The 18,273-nt window shown below is 50.2% G+C and overlaps 1 protein-coding gene across 1 annotated transcript in view; it reads right to left on the reverse strand.

The window, feature by feature from the left end:
* Positions 1-18,273, reverse strand: part of RRH (retinal pigment epithelium-derived rhodopsin homolog) — a 409,764-nt gene that overhangs the window by 241,038 nt on the left and 150,453 nt on the right. The window contains exon 2 of the mRNA XM_069630737.1: positions 13,707-13,897. Within this exon, the coding sequence (XP_069486838.1) occupies positions 13,707-13,897 (191 nt within the window). The remainder of the gene's footprint in view (positions 1-13,706; positions 13,898-18,273) is intronic.

An 18,273-nucleotide genomic window follows, 5' to 3' on the forward strand; every position in this document is an offset into this window, starting at 1 on the left:
GCCTACTGTCAGGGCTTTACGGGGTGATCTGTGTGGGTGACCATGGCATACTGACTCCCAGCTGGTAGACCCATACAGAAGATGGGTGAAAAGACAGGGAGCCGCAGTGGGAAACTGCAGCTCTCTGCCACCAAATAAAAGATCCTTCACCAGCCAGCTTAGCAAGGAGCATAATATGGAGAGGCAAGAAGACTTCACTGGGGTCAGCATAAGAAAATCTGCCGCCACACCACTTGGACCCATGAGTTGGGACCTACCTGGTGTCTGTTGTATGAGCAGTTCCCTACATACAATGGGGGATAGAGGGTGCGGGTTTTAGCGTCCCACAGGGTGCTGTTGGGTGCCTGCTGTCCTGCCTGCCCTGCAGGGATTTGCTACTCATGACTTTGGCCATGCCCCCTTCATCTACAAATCCTCCAGCGCCTCCTGCCACGGACGAAGCCTGCGAGGACCAAGGGGGCGGGTGGTTGCGTCCCGCAGGGTGCTGTTGGGTGCCTGCTTTCCTGACTGCCCGGGAGGGCTTTGCTACTCGTGACTTTGGCTATGCACCCTTCATCTACAAATCCTCGAGCACCTCCCACCAGGGATGAAGCCCGATGGGTCAAAGGGTGAGGGTGTTAGCGTCCCACAAGAATGTTTGCGAGCACGCAGGGGTGAGTACTTTTCCTTTCCCTGTTGTTGGCCCTGGCCTGGATTCGGACTTGGGAACAGTCTTGTATCTGAACCTGGACTCTGCAAGGACCCGGCACACTGAGAGCATCGGGTTTGCATTTACTTTCTGGTGTTGTGCACAGTGTGGAGCTGTGCTGGGCTGTTTGGAGCTGTGCAGACCGGTGGGCTGCTCACCCCTCTAATTTAACAAGAGCCTAAAAAGGAAGGTAACATTTTGTATTGACCCCTTAGAGTATTATTTTCATTGCCTTCACTGGAAAACCATTGACACATCATAAATCTGTAATCGCACTTCTGGAAACAAACACGAGGGTGAGGCTCAAGGCTGGTGGAGGTCCCGTTTTCTTGTTTTCCACTCTGACCTTGCCGGCATAGTCGTAATGCTGCCCTCATCTACTCAAGAATCAGCCCGGTATCCAGATCCGGCCTTGCACCTGGACCTGGACTTGGACTTGGACCAGGACTGGGTCCCAAAAGAAAATTATTGATACTGAAAAGGAAAAAGCAATAATTAATTCCAACTTTCATGGCTCCCCAGATTGCAGCAGTTCTTGAAGGCCTTAATCTGGTCGATTGTACTAGTGCCTTTGCTGAAGCCCACCTGCTGATAAGTGAGATCCAGCACTTTTGGGGCGCACCAGGCACCCCCACTAGTCTGGTATCCAGGGAGGGGGGGTATCTGATACACCTGACACTACCGGACACTACTATGGCCATCAATGCATCCGATCCCCAGACATGCCATATTGCTGCTGAATCGGGCCTTGCATGTCCAGAGTGCTGGGGGTTGGGGGATCCGCTGATAGCTGGCCCACTGCCCAAGCTAATCAACACCAGCAGATGCTCTCAGAAAAGCCTTCTAGTTTCCTTTTCCTAGCTGTTCCAGACTCAGTTTCTGCTCCCATCACCATAGGTCTGAGGCAGAGTGTAACTTCTGAGTCTCCCCTCTATCGATAGATGGGGGGGCTAATGCACCCAGCATACTTTGTGACTGTATGGGGAGAGTCTGGTACTTCATTTAGGGCCAATTAATGCATCCCTATTGATTAGCACACCTTGTTTAGTAACTAATCCTATGGATATGCTCACCAACACCCCAGATCAGGAAGGGGTGGGGGGGCTAGAGCTAAATGAGTGTTGCTGCAATTGCAGTATAGTCCTGGCTGAACCTTTGACAGGCCATCTGCTCTTGTCTCTATTCCAATTGGTTGGACGGGGACCTGAAGCAGGGGGGCCCACAGTTACTCAGGTGGAAGAGAAGCGGGCCATGAGCATTTTAACCAATTTGAGATCCATTGCACCTCACAATGAAGCTGGCTATCTAAACCACCCTAAGGCAAGCCATGGAAATAGTAGATCTGGTGAAGGGATCAGAGCAGGGTCTACTAATGTGAAAGCCTAAGTGTGTAAAGAAGGGGGTAAAGGGATGCCCACTAATTCACCAGAAGATGGACCTGCTTTGTCGGGGCCCTTGCATGGTGCTGCATCAACCAAAGTACCAACCTAGGACTTAGTAATGCCCTTGGCTAATTACAACAGGCCTCTTGTAACCAGGTCAATATTCCTCCAAGGAGTCCCCAAATCATCTTCAAAGCGGCACAAACCGAGGGAAGCATTATTAAACAAAAGCTTCCACTGGCTACGAACTGTAAGGGGGTGCTATTTTCTTAAAGGAATCAAATTGTTGATTGTATCATTATTCCAAAAATGGGGGAGGATGCTCCTGACTCTGTTGAGTTAAAATCTCGAGACTTCGGAGTGGTTAGGGACATTCTGAAAACCAACAGGACATGAAATTCCCGGGCAAAACGCGTAATTGAGCCCATACTCTTGGGGTCCCTCGCCACACAAGTCCGTAATGTCAGGTGTGAATGCTATCCCTTTGGGGCCTAAGTCTGGAGTGATCCCCCCCTGTTCCCGGACACTGCTACTTGTTAACCTACCATCCTGACCGAACAGTTAACAGAAAGCACTAGAAAATCATATTCACCGGTCTTCTTCTGTTTAGTGCAATATATTTTGGATACTGACAGTAATGGGGATGCCTATGCAATGTATGATTGTTGTTGCTGTGCAAACTTGTACAGCTGTACACCTAAAGGAAGTTATGAATGATCATTTATGCAGGAACTATGGAACAGGATCACCCCAGCTAACCACATAACCACACAAAACCTCTGGGCAACCCTACTTACCAGCATTATAAGGTACAGCCAAGCACCCAGCATGCCAGAGACCCCTAGCACTCCCTGGAAAGTGGGATAAACCAAGCCAGCTTGGGGTGGGCAGGGAACTCTGGCCTTAACAGGCAATGCAGCAAGCCAAAGGGGAGCATCTCTAACTTGTGAGGCCAATGAGGTGTGCCTGTTCTTCATGTCTTGTCTCTCCATTTGCAACTAGGTCATTGAGGGAGAGGGATCAGAACACTACACCTGGGTCTTCTTGAACTTGTGGATAGTTGAATCTGAAAAATAAGAGTATCTGCACAACCCCTAGAGAACCCATAGTCTAGAGCACAACAACCCAACAGCTCTTCCTTACCCCTCTAATTGTGTAGAAGGCAGCATAAGAAGAAAATAAATCGCCTGTGTTGAGTAACATGTCTGAGCTCAGTGTCTCTTTTCCACTTATGCAACAAAAAACCCATAGGTGGGGACCTCTACTGCCACTGGCACCCTGAGGTAGAACAGTAATCTATAGAACAATGGTTGTGCCGGGAGAATTTCAAGGAAAAACTGGGGAGATCGAGACTAGAGCTGTAAATATTAAATCATTGTTTTATTTCATTCTGATTTAAATGTAACAAAGGGGGGGAACATTTTTTTTATTATTATTTCAATAAAAAACATCATAATAAAGTCATTCATTCATACTTCATTCATACCGTTCAGTTCTAAAGCAGTTCATTATTTTGAGAACACATGAATTTTCATATAAACTTTTTTAAACTTCCAATGTTTTTAACTGTGTCCCTAACAATTGTCCATGATGTAAACATTATCGACTATAGGTGCCCCAACACATAGTTCTTCTATTATTAAAGGGCTTCCAGGTTAACAATAGTTTCGACTCGACAATGTCTGGTAGAAATCTTCCAGACGGATTGTGTGTGTCTTCTTGAGGATATGTGAACATTTGTGATTTCTATAAAGGCGAGTTTCCAGTGCGTTCCGAATATATCTTTTTAAACGTGAGTTCGGAAGTAATTTTCATAAAGATTCATATTTTGCCAACAGCGAAATGAATCTTAAATTTGTCTTCATTGATGAGACCCTCCATAAAGCATGTTGTGTTCTGAATGGAAAATCTCTCCCTTTATAGAAATCACAAATGTTCACATATCCTGAAGAAGACATACACAATCCGTCTGGAAGATTTCTACCAGACATTGTTGATAATGTTTACAACGTGGACAATTGTTAGGGACACAGCTAAAAACATTGGAAGTTTAAAAATGTTTATATGAAAATTCCTGTGTTCTCAAAATAATGAACTGCTTTAGAAATGAACGGTATGAATGAATGACTTTATTGTGATGTTTTTTATTGAAATAATAATAAACAAAATGTTCCCCTCTTTTCCACTTATAACCACAGTACTGTTTTCCCTTATTTGGGCACTCTACAGTCATCACTTTTACGAGCCCTTGCCCTTCCTCTCCTCATTAAGATTCCTTGCTACCTTCAGAGTCTTGGGGTGTTATGCCATTAGAGCTATTAAAGGTCCTAGGGTGAGTGGAAATCCTCAGGCTGGTGATGGACTAAGAACCCAGGCACATTCTTAGTCTACCTCCTCCTAATTTATTTATTCATGTATTTATGTATTGTATTTGTTGGTAGTGCCCAGACCCGGAGGTATAACGGCTATAAGGCCTGCATCATGGAGTGGGTGGGGAAACACAGCCCTTATGGTCTTCTTAGTCCCATCACCGTACCCCAAATATGGGACCTTACCCCCTGCTGCAATTCCGCCTCTCTGACCAAGGGACTACTGATCCTGCTCCAGCAGAAACAGCTGGAACCCCAAGAACTGTACCACTCTGTGCTCCCCCAGAAGCTTCCTAGACCCATGATACTCTGCTGGAACCCAAGAGGCATTGTTGATATTATTCTAAAAGTACCTGCTCCTATGTAGGACATCCTGACTCTGACATTTGCATCTGCTCCTCCCAATGGGACCGTTGTTCTACATCCAGTCTTGAAGCTTTTTGTTCTTATTGGACCCTCCTGTGAACTGCTTTATAGGGTCAGTGTTGTGCGTCCACACTACTGTGGTCATCACACACTTAACATAGTGGGTCACCTGGAGGCATCATGAATTATTCCTGGCAGTTTTGTTCACCCAGCCAACTCCAGAGTCTCTGCTTGTAGACCCTGCAACAGGAACAGGCACCACCACCAAAGTGAAATGCCAAGAACGGATCCAACAATCTAACGTGCAACTAGTGGGCTTCCCCAACACCACACAACAACCCAAGTCACATCCTTCTAACCTCCAATACTTCACTGGTCCTTTTCTCCAGGGTCTTGGGACTTCTATCTGCAGTCCTTTTCCCCCACAATCACCCAAATAGTCACTGCAACAGACATTGACTCTGTCTCTGCATTCCTTCTTCTCCAGGACTCAAGTCATGAGACTTGGCTTTGGAACTTGATTTCCATCCTCACCAGCCCAAAGGATCTCTGTGAGGCTCCAATGGAACTCTGTTAAAGGGGGTAGGGAATGTATCACACTTAGATGGATTATTAGGGGATAGGCAATGTATTGCACTTAGATGAATTATTGAGGGTGGGCAATGTGTTGCACCTAGATGGATTTTGGGGATAGGCAATGTATTGCACTTATATCAATTTGGGGGTTGAAAAATGTGTTCTACTCAGAAGGATTTTGGAGGTGGCCAACGTGTTGAACTAGGTGGTTAAGCAATGTGGCCAATATCTAGCACTTAGATGATTGATTAGCGTAGCCATGGTACTGCTCTATGATATCCACGAGGGTATCAAACGTGTTGCACTTAGATGATTTGTGTGGCTGGCCAATGTGATGCACCTGAAATAATTAATGAGGGTGACCTCGGTGTTGCTCTCGGAAGATTTATGAGGGTAGCCATTGTTTTGCACAGATTTCAGCCATTTGCACCTAGAAGATCTCCGGCGACAACCTCCACATAGCACTTGAAAGGTTGTGGAGCTGGCCAGGGTACTGCCCCTAGTCGAACTGTAGCTACACACATAATTGACTATCCTCTTACATATCCCCTCCAGTTTATTTTTCTAGTGTACCTCTCTCCAACCATCCACATGCCATTTAGACCTGGGTGGCTAGCTTGGACTTGTCCACCCCTCATAACCTTTAATGGCCATAAGGCACACACACGTAATAGCACCTCCCAATTTCCCATACTTTGGACTTTGGTTCCTCCAATGGCGTTTAACCTACAGAACCTTGGGACCATACCCATGGTGAAAGGTGCTATAGAAATGACGAGAATGAATGAATGTGTATCTATATTTTCAGTAAAGCAGTGATCTGTCGCCTGAATTTGTGTTAGTAATTATGGACATATTTTTAGGAATATCCAAACTAACGACCAGTCCTTAAATATATCACCTACCTGTAGAAGTGTACTGCATGCTTGTTTGGATAGAGTATGTGATTTTAGGAGCGCACTGCTGATTTTTAATACTTACCTTCTTTTTTTGGGCGACTTCTTGGCTTTTAACAAGATTGGAACACATTTTGTGTGCTTCTGTTTTAAATTGGGTTGTGTGTGCTTTATAGACACTTAACTATTTTTAGAATGCTTGTGACTGTTTAAGTACGTACCTGAAATGTAGATAAGACTTGATTCTTGACTTAATGGAATCATATATTTTTCAGTAACTGTACTATGTAGACCTTGCTTTATTGTGTGTGAATGTGTTTAACCATCATGTTCACTCCTAAGAGCAAAGCCAGACTGCTTTTACACATTACCATTGCCAGAGTCAGGACTAACTTAGTGGAAACCCTACACATACATTTTTTTTTTAAAACTTTGGTTTTTATTAGCATTTTGTAAAACATAAAAACAGAAAGCAGGGCCTAACTGAGCCCCCCCCCTTTCACGCCCTCCCCCTCACCATGTCCAAACCAAACATAACAGCAAAAAAGAGACCAAACTTTCACATATTTTCCTGGGTCTTTGGAGCGCCGCAACATGTGACCCATTCAGTTACTGGCCAGAAGCCGACATCGCCCCAGGCCGTGGGGACCCCCCGGGGACACGATTTCGGGACTAGTGGACATCCCATCCCCATGCCTGCTGGACCCCATACCATTCAGCGAGGAATGAGCTTTAGTCATTGTTCACCAAGGCAGTCAGTTTGTCCATCAAGAACATGTTCTTAAGTTTTTTGGTCCAGTCGTCTTTGGAAGGTGTTTCCGGGCTCTTCCACCTCTGGGCCAGGGCTACTCTGCCTGCTCTCAACATGGTTTCCCACATCCTAGGGTACCGGTGTATTTCCGTTTCCTCCGGGGGGAGGCCCAGCAGCATGGTCAGCGGGTTGAGGGGTAGAGGGTCCTCGGTTACCTCCGCTATCCAATCTCTCACCGCTTCCCAATAGGTTTGTACCTTCGACATAACCACCACATATGACTTCTAGTCCCTAACTGGCCGCAGCCCCTCGGGCATTCAGGGGATACCCCTGCGAACATTCTCGAGAGTTTTACTGGATCCCTGTGCCACCCCTGCAGGATTTTAAAGTTGTGTTCCATGTCTGAGGTAAAAAGATTGCCATGAAACGATATCTTGAAAATGCGAGCCCAGGCGTCCTCAGATATCTCCTCCCCCGCCAGGTCACTCCAAAAACCCCAGAATCCTCGCCTAGCCTGGAGGTCATGAGTGTTTAGGACAGTGTACATGCGGGAGACCGCTCCCTTTCTAGAGGTTGCTGAGTCAAGGAGTTTCTCGAAGGGCGTTAGTTGTCGCCGCAGGTTAGGGCCCCACACGGGGTCGTTGAGGATGCCCTTGAGGCGGAGGTATTCGAAGATGGAGAGGGCCCCGCCTCCCAGCCCCTCCCGGAGGTCCTCATAACTCAAGAATTCTCCCTCCCTGAACAGCTGGCCCGCCCATTCCATTCATGCATCTGACCAACTCTGGGATTGTCTGAACCCTCTGCTGCCCAATTTCAGGGAGGGCCCCCACAAGGAAGTCATGGGGGACGGCCATGAAGAAAGATGTGCTGTCCGGGGGCACTCCCTCCAAATGTCCCAGAGAACACCCAGGGTCGGGTGGGCTAGAGCTTGCTTCGGGATAGACCTGCGAGGAGCCCACAAGAGGTCACAGACTTTTAGAGGGTGGACATCCATGTCCTCTAGGTATGACCAATATGTCCGTAAACCTTCCTTCATGTGTTTTAGAGGGACCCGCAGTTGCGCTGCGTGATAGTACAGTTGGAAATCTGGGAGACCAAAACCCCCCTCCTCTCTCGGAAGTGTCAAGGTGGCCCTGCCAATCCGCGGGGTTTTCCCCTGCCAAATGAAATCTCGGACCCCCTTGTGTAGGTCTACAAATGTTTGAGCGGGTACTCGGGTAGGGAGGACTGTAAAAAGGTACAGAAGCCGAGGCAGTATGTTCATTTTGACTGCCGTCATCCGACCGTACCATGAGAGGATCATTCCTCCCCATCTTCTCAAATCAGCGGCGATCTCAGATAGCATGGGTTCATAGTTGGAGGACCCTAGTTTTGTTAAATCCCTAGTGAGGAGAACCCCCAGGTATTTTATTTTGTTCTTGCTCACCGCTATCCCATGAAACCTAGTCAGGGGGTCTAGTACCGGGTCCACCAGTCGCATCGGAAGGAGGACGGACTTGGCGGTATTTATTTTTAGGCCAGAGAACCTCCCGAACGAACCAACCAGGGACAGGAGGAGAGGGACCGAAGAGCCTGGGTCCACCAGATATGCTAGGATATCATCCGCAAATAGGGATAGCTTGAATTCCACCTCTCCCCTTCTGATACCCCTGATGTCTGGGTGGGACCTAACCGCTATGGCCAAAGCTTCCATCGTGAGGACATACAGGAGGGGGGAAAGAGGGCATCCCTGTCTAGTTCCTCGGGTAAGGGGGAAGGATTTTGACAGCACTCCGTTCACCTGGACCCTTGCTGTAGGGGCTCTGTAGAGTGCGGCGACCCAGCTCAGGATGTGCGACTCAAAGCCCATTCGTTGGATAAGGAGAGTCATGTATCTCCACTCTACTCTGTCGAAAGCTTTTTCCGAGTCTAGGGACAGGATGCACGCCTCAAGATTAGAATTTTGGGCGAAGTGAACCAAGTCTATCGTTTTGCGGATATTATCCGAACCCTGTCTGCCCCTAATGAAACCCACCTGGTCCCCGTGGATTAGCTTCTGCATTATCCCCTCCATCCTCCTACCCACCACCTTAGCCAAGATCTTGACGTCGATATTGAGCAGCGATATGGGTCGGTAGGACGAACACTCCCTCAGGTCTTTTCCTTCCTTGGGAAGGACCACTATAATGGTTCCCATCATGGTGTCGTGGAGAGTGCCCCCCTCCAACACCGAGTTGAAAACTTTCGCCAGGTATGGAGACAGGGTGGATCGGAACCTCTTATAGAAATACACTGAGAAGCCATCCTCCCCCGGGGAAGTCCCCACCTTCATCCCACTAATCGCCGTCTCCACTTCTTCCTCGTTCACCCGGCCCTCCAGCCCCTCTGCCTGATCTCGTGAGAGGGAAGGTATCTGTATGGAGTCGAGGAACTCTTCGATATGGGCATCGCTGCCGTCATATTCGGAGGTATATAGTGTCTCATAATATTGATGGAAGGCTTCGCTTATATGGGGGGGTGTCAAATCCCATTGTGCCCCTACTGTCCCTCACTCCCTTCACCATTCTGCTTCTCTGGACCTCCCTCAGTTTCCAGGCCAGGATCCTATCCGCTCTGTCCCCCTTCTCGTAGTATTTCTGTTTGACCATTTGGAGGCTTTTCTCTGTTTTATGGAGGAGTAGGTTTTTCAATTGGAGCCTGTAATCCTCCAGGGTGGCCATGCGGTCTCGCTCTAGGGTTTGTGCCGGGGAGCCCCCCGGTTGGAGGCGCACTATTCTTTCCCTCAGAGTTCTCTCCTGGGTCTCCCTTTCCATTTTCTGTCGGGAACCAATTTTTATGAGCACTCCTCTTAGTGTTGCCTTAAAGGCGTCCCAGAGAGTATGCGTGCCCACCTCCCCATTATCGTTAAGCTCGAAGAACTCTGTGATGGCCTCCAGAACAGTCTGGGCATGGACCTCGTGTCTCAAGATGGCGTCATTGCATCTCCAGCGTCCCCTCCGTTCTTTGCCCCAGTCCTCTGCCAAGGTCACCCTGACCAAGTCGTGGTCTGACCAGGGGACGGGATCTATCCTGTAACCCGCTATGTGTGGTCGGAGTACCTCATCTGCAAGGATATAATCTATTCTGGAGAAGGCTTTGTGGGTGGAGGAGTAGTATGAGAAAGAGTGAGTCCCCTCTCGGGGGGTGGGTAACGTGTCCACCAGGTTCAGGTCATCATTCACCCTTTGGAAGCAGGCGAGACGTGGCGTCTCCAGCAGGTCTGGGGTTTGGAGCACCTACCCGTTGTCTATCTCTGGATGAGTCTAGGACCATATTAAAATCGCCTCCCACCACCAATGGGCCTTGGACAAAGGTTTTCAGTCTTTCCCCCGTTCCCTCCCAGAATTGGGCCTGGCCCTCGTTCAGGGCGTATACAACCACCAGGGTTATGGGTGATCCTTGTAGGGAGCCTCGTCAGAAGAGGTAACGGCCTTCGGGGTCCCTTAGGATGGAGTCTTTCTTGAAATTCAGCCCCCTTGCAATCAAAATTGCAACCCCTCTTTTCTTCCCTTTGTGAGATGCATAGAATATCTCTTCAATTCCACCACCCCGCACCCTGGGCTCCCTCCCCCTCGCCCAGTGTGTTTCCTGCACAAAAAGCAGGTCCAGCTTGGCCCTCCTAAATTCCCTACTGATTAGGGATCTTTTCGTGGGGGTGTTCAAGCCCTGCACATTCAGGGTTCCCACCCCTAGGGCTGGTCGGTCGTCAGCCATAGTCGCTGTCGCCTTTCCCCTTGGTCACCGGTGTCGCAAGGGCGCTCCCTCCCTGCTTACTGTATTTTCTTGTTTGGATCTCTTTGAAACGTTTCCCCAACATTCCCCCCAACGCATTCCCCACCCTAAAACCACCACCATGTGAACAAACCCCCTCCCCGGCGTCCTGCCATGTTGTTCTTACATTCCTGGGTTGTTGGCTGGACCACCAGCCGATTCCCCCTCGGCCAGGCGTCAGATCCCAAGCTCGCTACCGTGAGCCCACCCCCGTCCCCCCTCTGTTCGCTCCCCCGGACCTCCTATTTTAGTTACTCTCCCGGGCCTTGGTTGGTGCATCACTCGGTTCCCACAGTTATGGTCCCCTCTATGCCCCCTTATACTTGCAGTTCAAGGGGGTGCAGCAAACCAGGCATCTCCAGTGTCGTTCTGCATTCTAGGCCCGATCTCCGTGGGGTCGCTGGTGTCACCCCTCTGAGTCGGCCCGGTCATCCTCCATTGGCGTTGGTGGTGTATTCAGTTTCTTGAACTTTCTCGCGCCGGTTTTTCTCCTTCTGGGGTTGAGCTGCCCGGGGGTGCCCCCTCTGAGTGCCTCCAGTCCCACTGGTTCCCTCCGGGGGGCGGGTTCGCCCACATAATCTTGAATAGCGCCTTTAATGTCCTCTTCGGTTACCAGCGTTGTGCTTTGGCCAGAGTATTCAAAGGACAGGGAGAAGGGATATCCCCATCTGTAGCGGACCCCCTTCTCTTTCAGTTGTTGTGTTAGAGAACGGCACATCCTCCGTTTGGCTAGGGTGTAAGCAGAGAGGTCTTGAAAAATGGCGATCTGTGCGCCGTTATAGGTTATCGCCCCCGCTTTCCTCGCAGCCTCTTGAACTTTGGCTTTCTCTGTGTAATAGTGGAAGCGGGCCAGAACTGTTCTGGGGCCCCCCGCTCTTCCCCCGGCCCTGTGTACCCGGTCAAACGTGAGTTCCGTTGTCATTTCCTCAGCAAACAAGAGGGTGATGATGTCTCTCACCACTCGAGTCAGCTCTCTCTCTGTCTCACCCTCCGTCTCCGGAATTCCAAAGAACCTTAGATTGTTCCGCCTTTCCCTATTTTCATAGTCGTCCATGATCCTGGCTCTCTCTTCGTCCCTCTTCTCCAAGGCTGCGAGCCGTGTTTCAAATTGGATTTCCTGAGATGTGGAGGATGTTTGATAGTTTTCCATTTGAGGGACCCTATCCTCAATTTTGTCTACCCTTTGGTCCAGCTTCTCGAACTTCTGGGCAATGTAGGATCTCATTTCTCTGATCTCCTGAAGGATGGAGGCGAAGCCCTTTTCCATCGTCATTGCGGGTTGGCCCGCGGGTTCCGTGTGGGCCATAGCACCGGAGACAGTGGGGACCTCAGTCGTGTTTGGTGTTTCTTGGAAGCGAAACGTTTGTAGGGCCTTCTTCCAGCTCATGGGGTGTCGTTGGTCCTTTGCGCGGGGTCCGCTGCAGTCCGGGGGGCCCTATGGGGGAGTGCTGTGCCACCCCAGGATCAGTCCGTAGTGCGTCGCGCCCGTGAGTTTTGTGGTCGATGGGATGTCCCCTGCGGGGGGCTGGGGTAGCCCTTCAGGCGGGCACACGCCCCGCCAACTGGGGACGGGGGCCTCTCACCTGGGTCACAGGCAGCCTGCAAGGTGGGCCGGGGGTGCAATGGTGCGGTGGACGCCGGGGGTGTGTGTCAGTTCACTCGGCCGGCGTGATCATGGGGTCTCCCTCCGGGGCTGAGGTGGTTATTGCCCCCCAGCTGCTTGGTGGGTCGCGGCCCAGTGGGCCCCTGAGGGTATGCTACGCTGACCCGGGGTCAAGATGTTGTGGGTCTCCGGGACGTGGGTTCCGGTCCTAGTTTAAGGTGGGGCAGTCCCCCAATCGGGCCTGTTGAGTGGGAGGGGGCCTCTGGGTGGGCACTCGCCCCACCGGGTCCCGGCGGGGGCCACACACCCAGGTTAGCCTCTTTAGGCATTTCGGTCCTGACAGACTGCCCCGCGGTGTCTGGGGGGTCTTCTCTGGGCGTGTACACGCCCGGTATCCTCTGGGTCTCTGCCGCGCTCTTAGGTCCTCCTTGCAGGGGGAGGTGGGCTTGGTCGCCGTGCGGTGGCGGGCCCGACCAGCGCCCGCCGCCTGTAGTCCTCCCTGGCGGTGGGGCTGGGGATCCAAGGCTGGCGGGCGGGAGAAGGTTGAGAAGCCGCCGCCTCCCTCGCGGTTGATCCGCAAGCCTCCCCAGGGGGCCTGAGCCAGCTCCAACGCCTCTCCGGAGGCCGATCGTCGCAGCACTCTCTTCTTCGGTTCGGGCGCGTGTCACGCGCGGCCCGCGCAGTCTTCGCCCGGGGGGGTGCAGGTGGCCCACACCCTTAGGCGGATTCTCCAGATGACCACTCCGAGCACCACCTCAGTGGGGGACTCCCGCTGCAGTGCAGGAGGACGGACCCACCTGTCTCCAACTCCTGTGTCGGCGGGCCGCGATTTTATCTTCCGGGTTTGCGGCCACCCGGGTCCTCTGCGGCGCTCCCGCTGCCAAATCCACAGCGCCTGTTCACCGCTCTCCCGGGGTCCTCGGACCCCGCTGTTTCGATCGGTGGGGGCCGCGGGGGTTCCCCCGCACTCCAGCTTTCTCTCTTGCCGCAGGGAGGTTTCGGGGGGGCTCAATCCCTCTTGCGACCCGGCTGTTGGAGGAGCACGCGAATCGGGCAGCCATTGCCTGCGCGCCTCCTGATGGCCTCCCTACACATACTTTTAACAGTTGGTCTACCTAAGCCATTATGAGAGGACTTTAGAAGAAAAACATTTATTGGCAGGACAGGTTTCCAAAGCTTATAAATTATACAGGCTTAGCATTCTATGTTCTACTGATCAAATTGAAAGCATTAAGACCTCGAGCATTTGCATCATGAAAAGACTACCACTTAAATATATCTGATACCTGGCATCCCGCATTTCCAAATTTCCAGCTTCCATGAAGGTCAGAGGCCGCCGACATAGGGTATCCAATTCCACTGACTCCAATGTCAGTAAATGCCAGGTTAATAATGATTGCGTTTGTTGCTGTACGAAGTTCCTTATACTTCACAAAGATCCCAAGCACGACTATATTGCTAAGAAGGCTGACCACTCCTGAGGAAACACAAGGAAGCAACTTTAATACAAGCAGGAAATACAAATATTTAGGAAGCATTGTATCTTATGCGGATGTGTCTACATTTTAGTTATCAAACACATGGCAGTAAATATATATCCACATGTGTCATTGCCCCAAAGTTGTAGGGAACCCCTGATCCGTTGACTTTCCCATAATTCTAAAGCTTGTCACTTCTGATCCATTTGATAAATCAGCTTGAACATTGGTAAGGAAACGTTTGTAGAAGTAGAAAGTTTGGTACAAATCCGTACAAAGTTTTCAAAAGTTATAAAGCGTCAAGTAAAAGTTGTGGTCTTTACTTTTTGCATTTATTTTCCCTTACCAATTAGCAACATTTGTGAGCAGGGAAAAAGTGGGGAAAGATTTTCTTTTAGTTTGGAGGAACTCCATCCATTAATGTTTTTTTTTTAATCAAGCATCAAGCAGAGGACAGGGTGCCCCTTGGCTCCAAGAACATTTATATATCACCCATATTGCTTTGAGGTTGGAGAACACGGAAAGTCAGCCCTTTTTCCTGGTGGGGATTTGGAAAATCTATGGGGGGACTGAATATTTTCATGTGGTTAAAATGATATGTGATGGGGACAATTGTATGAATTACTAGAGGGATTATAAGAGCAGGATGAATGAGTGGACTTTGCGAAGATTTCATATTTTGAGGAAACATTTATTTTTTTCTTTGTCCCCATATGTATGAGGATTCCTCTCGAAGATTTGTGAGCGCCTAAGGCAAAATAGTTTTTGTGGTATTAAAAAATGGTCTACCAATTTACATTTTTAATTGGGGACTGCGGTATGGCAGTATTGGGTATGGCTGTAGAAGGACTCGGACCAGAGGATATACATTCCAAGGGTTTTTATTTAACTTAAGGAAAACACCTCACTATCCTTTATTGCTAGAGGGAAATTCCCTACCTAATAAACGTGTCCACTATCTGGCCCTAAAACTTAACAAAACCTAACAGAAAATATGGAGTACCATGTATGTGGTTCTTCACATAGTGTCATGCCCTGGCGGATCTGGGATCGCTGGAAAAGGGGCCGCCATTAAGTTGTGCCAACACATGTTTTCCTTATGTGCTTTGCCGGTCTAGTTGTTTGTCTCCGCGTCCTGCCGTAAGTATTTAGCCCATCTCTTCTGGCTTTCAGACGCATTGCAACTTTTGGTTTCCCTTTGTTGTTACGCTCCGTGAGTTTTCCCTTGCGATACACGCCCGCTTTCTGTCTTCAGCTGCTTTCGTGTGGTTTCTTCCACGCTTACCTCCAGTACTCCTGCTCTGGTCTGCCACCTGGCTCCTCCTTCTTTGGTCCTCCAGACTTCTTGTTTTCTTTCCTGCCCTTCTCTTTACCTACCTGTTTCTATTCGCTTGTCTTCTCTCTGTGCTTCTTCCCGCCTGTCTGCTGGTGCACTTATTGTTCCATCATTTGCTGTTACCTCCCGTTCTGAGTGCTTCCCACCATTGGATCCTTCATACCATTCTACCTTCCGTGGAGTCGATCAATAGCTGTCTTCCATCCTTGTGGTTGGGGTTTTTTATGCCTCTGGCTTTTTCCCCATTCCTGACAGTCACAGGGAATCGACCACAGCCCACTATTCTAGTGGCAGTGTGGTGTCCTTCCATGGCCGTCCTTACCTTCTTTAAAAAAAAGGAGAAACCAACCCGGAGAGGAAAGAAGTAGAGAGACCCCAAGCCACAGATTAAAGGTGAGGAGGAAGGGGAAGAAGGGGAGACAGAGTTTTCCTTAGAGGAAGAGGGCATTTCTGAACCTTGTCATATATAGTTTCTCTCAGTGTTCCAGGCTTTTCCCTGGATGTATTTCCAATCTTCAACTGGCCTAGCAGTTCTGCTTCACTGTCAATCACTCACTGAATTCCACATGTTCTTCAAGGAATGTCTCAAACACAGAAAAGACTTGTGTCTCTGGGAAAACAAAATGCTTCAAACCTCTTAGTTGGAGGGATATTTTCTCTATCATTTTCCTCCACATATCTGGATTCCTTAGTATTCTCAAAACCGTGGTATTTCTGGAGTTCCCCCTTAACTGTGTTTCTTTACGGGGATGGATTCCTGGGTTTCATGATTAATATTAGTCGCTCTCTTCCTCCCCACTCAACTGTTTTTTTCTCTTTTCCAAGCCTCTAAGACCGAGGCAGCCCACGCACCTTGATTCTCGAAGGGCCTGCCCCCGGTAATGTGAGACTCTACTGAGCGGGTAACCCTCGTCTTCCAATCTTCCCAAATATGCGAGCGGTTGTGTCTTTCCGCGTTGCTGGACACATCCTGCTCCCCTTTGCTTTCTTGTCTGGAGCGAGGAAGTTACCTCTTTTGCTTCCACGGCTCAGCGCAGTATTAGTATCCTCTTGGTGAGCTAAGGGATTGCTCGCTCTCATAAGCTAGATTTGGCAGTTGTTTGCAGGCTCCCGGCAACAACGTTCGGGTTGTTGTTGCGCCTCCAGGTAGGTGTCGGCTTGGCTCGCCGGTTTCTCTCCGCTCACCCTTCACTCAATAATTGCGTGCCGCCCCCTCCAGCCCGCACCACCGCTGGCTCTATGAACAGGTGCGGCTCCGCAGCTCGCTGGCGTAGCTATGAAGCGCTTTGCCACGGAGTTTGCTCTCTCTTCCTCCATTCTAGTGTCTCTGGCGCTTTATGGTCCTATCTGAAACAAGAGAGGGCAGATCATTCACTACAAGATGTTGAATGCACAGAAAATTCCACTTTGTTCAAAGTTCAACACATAGGGCCTCATTACGACCCTGGCGGAAAGTGACTGACCGGACCGCAACAGCGTAAATAGCGTTTCCGCCATTGCACGAAGGAGCAAAGTGCGGCTAATTACGACCCATCGGGCACGAGCATTACGCCATGGCGGAATCCGAAAGGCTGCGATGGCGGAAATGACCCCAAAACGGCCCTTACCGCCGCCGTACGCTGCACCAGGTGCAATACCGCCACCCATCTTAGCGGTCACCGTAATGAGCGGTCACCGTAACGAGCGGGCACCGCAAATTACGGGCACCGTAAATATACGGAAACGGAAGTAAAAGCATGTGGCCGGAACGGGAAACAGCACGCCGCACAACTATAAAATCCGAATCCCAACACAACCATTAAAAATCCGACCCTGACACACATCCCAACCCGTTAGCAACCCCAGTTAAAAAAATAAATATGGGAAAGGTAGCCAAGAAAGCGTGTGATCGCAAGCGGCAGGTACACTTCTCCCGAGAGGAACTGACCGTGCTCACCGAGACCCTCCAGGAAAATGCCGCCGTCGTCTTCTCCAGTCAAATGACCAGGACGGCCCTTGCCAACAAGAAGGCCATATGGGCCCTGGTGGCACAGCGCGTAAGTGCGGTGGGGACAACACCCCGCACGCCACAGCAATGTCGCAAGCGGTGGGACGACCTGCGGATCCGCGTACGCAGCATACTTTCTGCGAACAGGAACATCGCCACAGCTACCGGGGGGGGTTCAGAGTCGCCCATCAAGTTGACCCCCTGGGAGGATATCTGCGCCTCCACCATAGGAATGGAGAGCATAGAGGGAGTCGGAGGGATGGAGAAAGGAGTGCCGACATCCGGAGAATCAGGTAGGTTGGCCAAGAGAAACAATGCGAAATCCACAAAACACGAACATGTGCAGTACCATGTGACCCCATAGTGCAATACATACTTTGCCCTGACAGCGCCCTCTAAAAGTCAGAATGAACAAACAAATCAATCAAGATGCCATAAACAACCCCTACATGTGCAGCATGCACCCCCTAACTGCAGGCAGCCAAATGAATGCATCCTCAATCCACACGAAAATGAGACCACCTCCAAGGCCCAGTCCCAAATCAGCCTCATGTACCACCCCAATGCATTTGATACGTTGCCATTCCAAATCCGACAGACCCATAACTAACGCTCGCCCCTCTTTACTCCACCACAGGGTCCGATACCAACGACGAGCTGCAGGACACCCCTACCAGCACGCCTGCAAAGAGGGCCAGGACCAACGTCCCAAGAGCCTCCACCTCAGGTGCAAGGATCAAGACACGGCAGCAGCAGGAATCAAGTGGCAGCACACTGGAGGGGACTGCAACAGGCACCCCAGCAGCCAGCAAGTCCACAACCCCAGCACCACAGGTCCCCCCAAAGAACGTATCTGATGGCACTGCCTCTGGTGGTAGCAGCACCATAGGTGACACAGCTGTCATGCCAGCATGCTCCGACACGGAAAACAGTGCTGGCGACGTAGGTACCATCCATGACCTTTCCCAATCCCCCTGCATGTTCCATCCCCTACACCATGACGAAACCACGCAGGGGCACCCTGAAGACGACGACTGGCCAACCCCCACAAG

Source organism: Ambystoma mexicanum, chromosome 6q (assembly GCF_040938575.1).
Source record: "Ambystoma mexicanum isolate Mex_15411 chromosome 6q, UKY_AmexF1_1, whole genome shotgun sequence".
Taxonomy (NCBI): Eukaryota; Metazoa; Chordata; class Amphibia; order Caudata; family Ambystomatidae; genus Ambystoma; species Ambystoma mexicanum.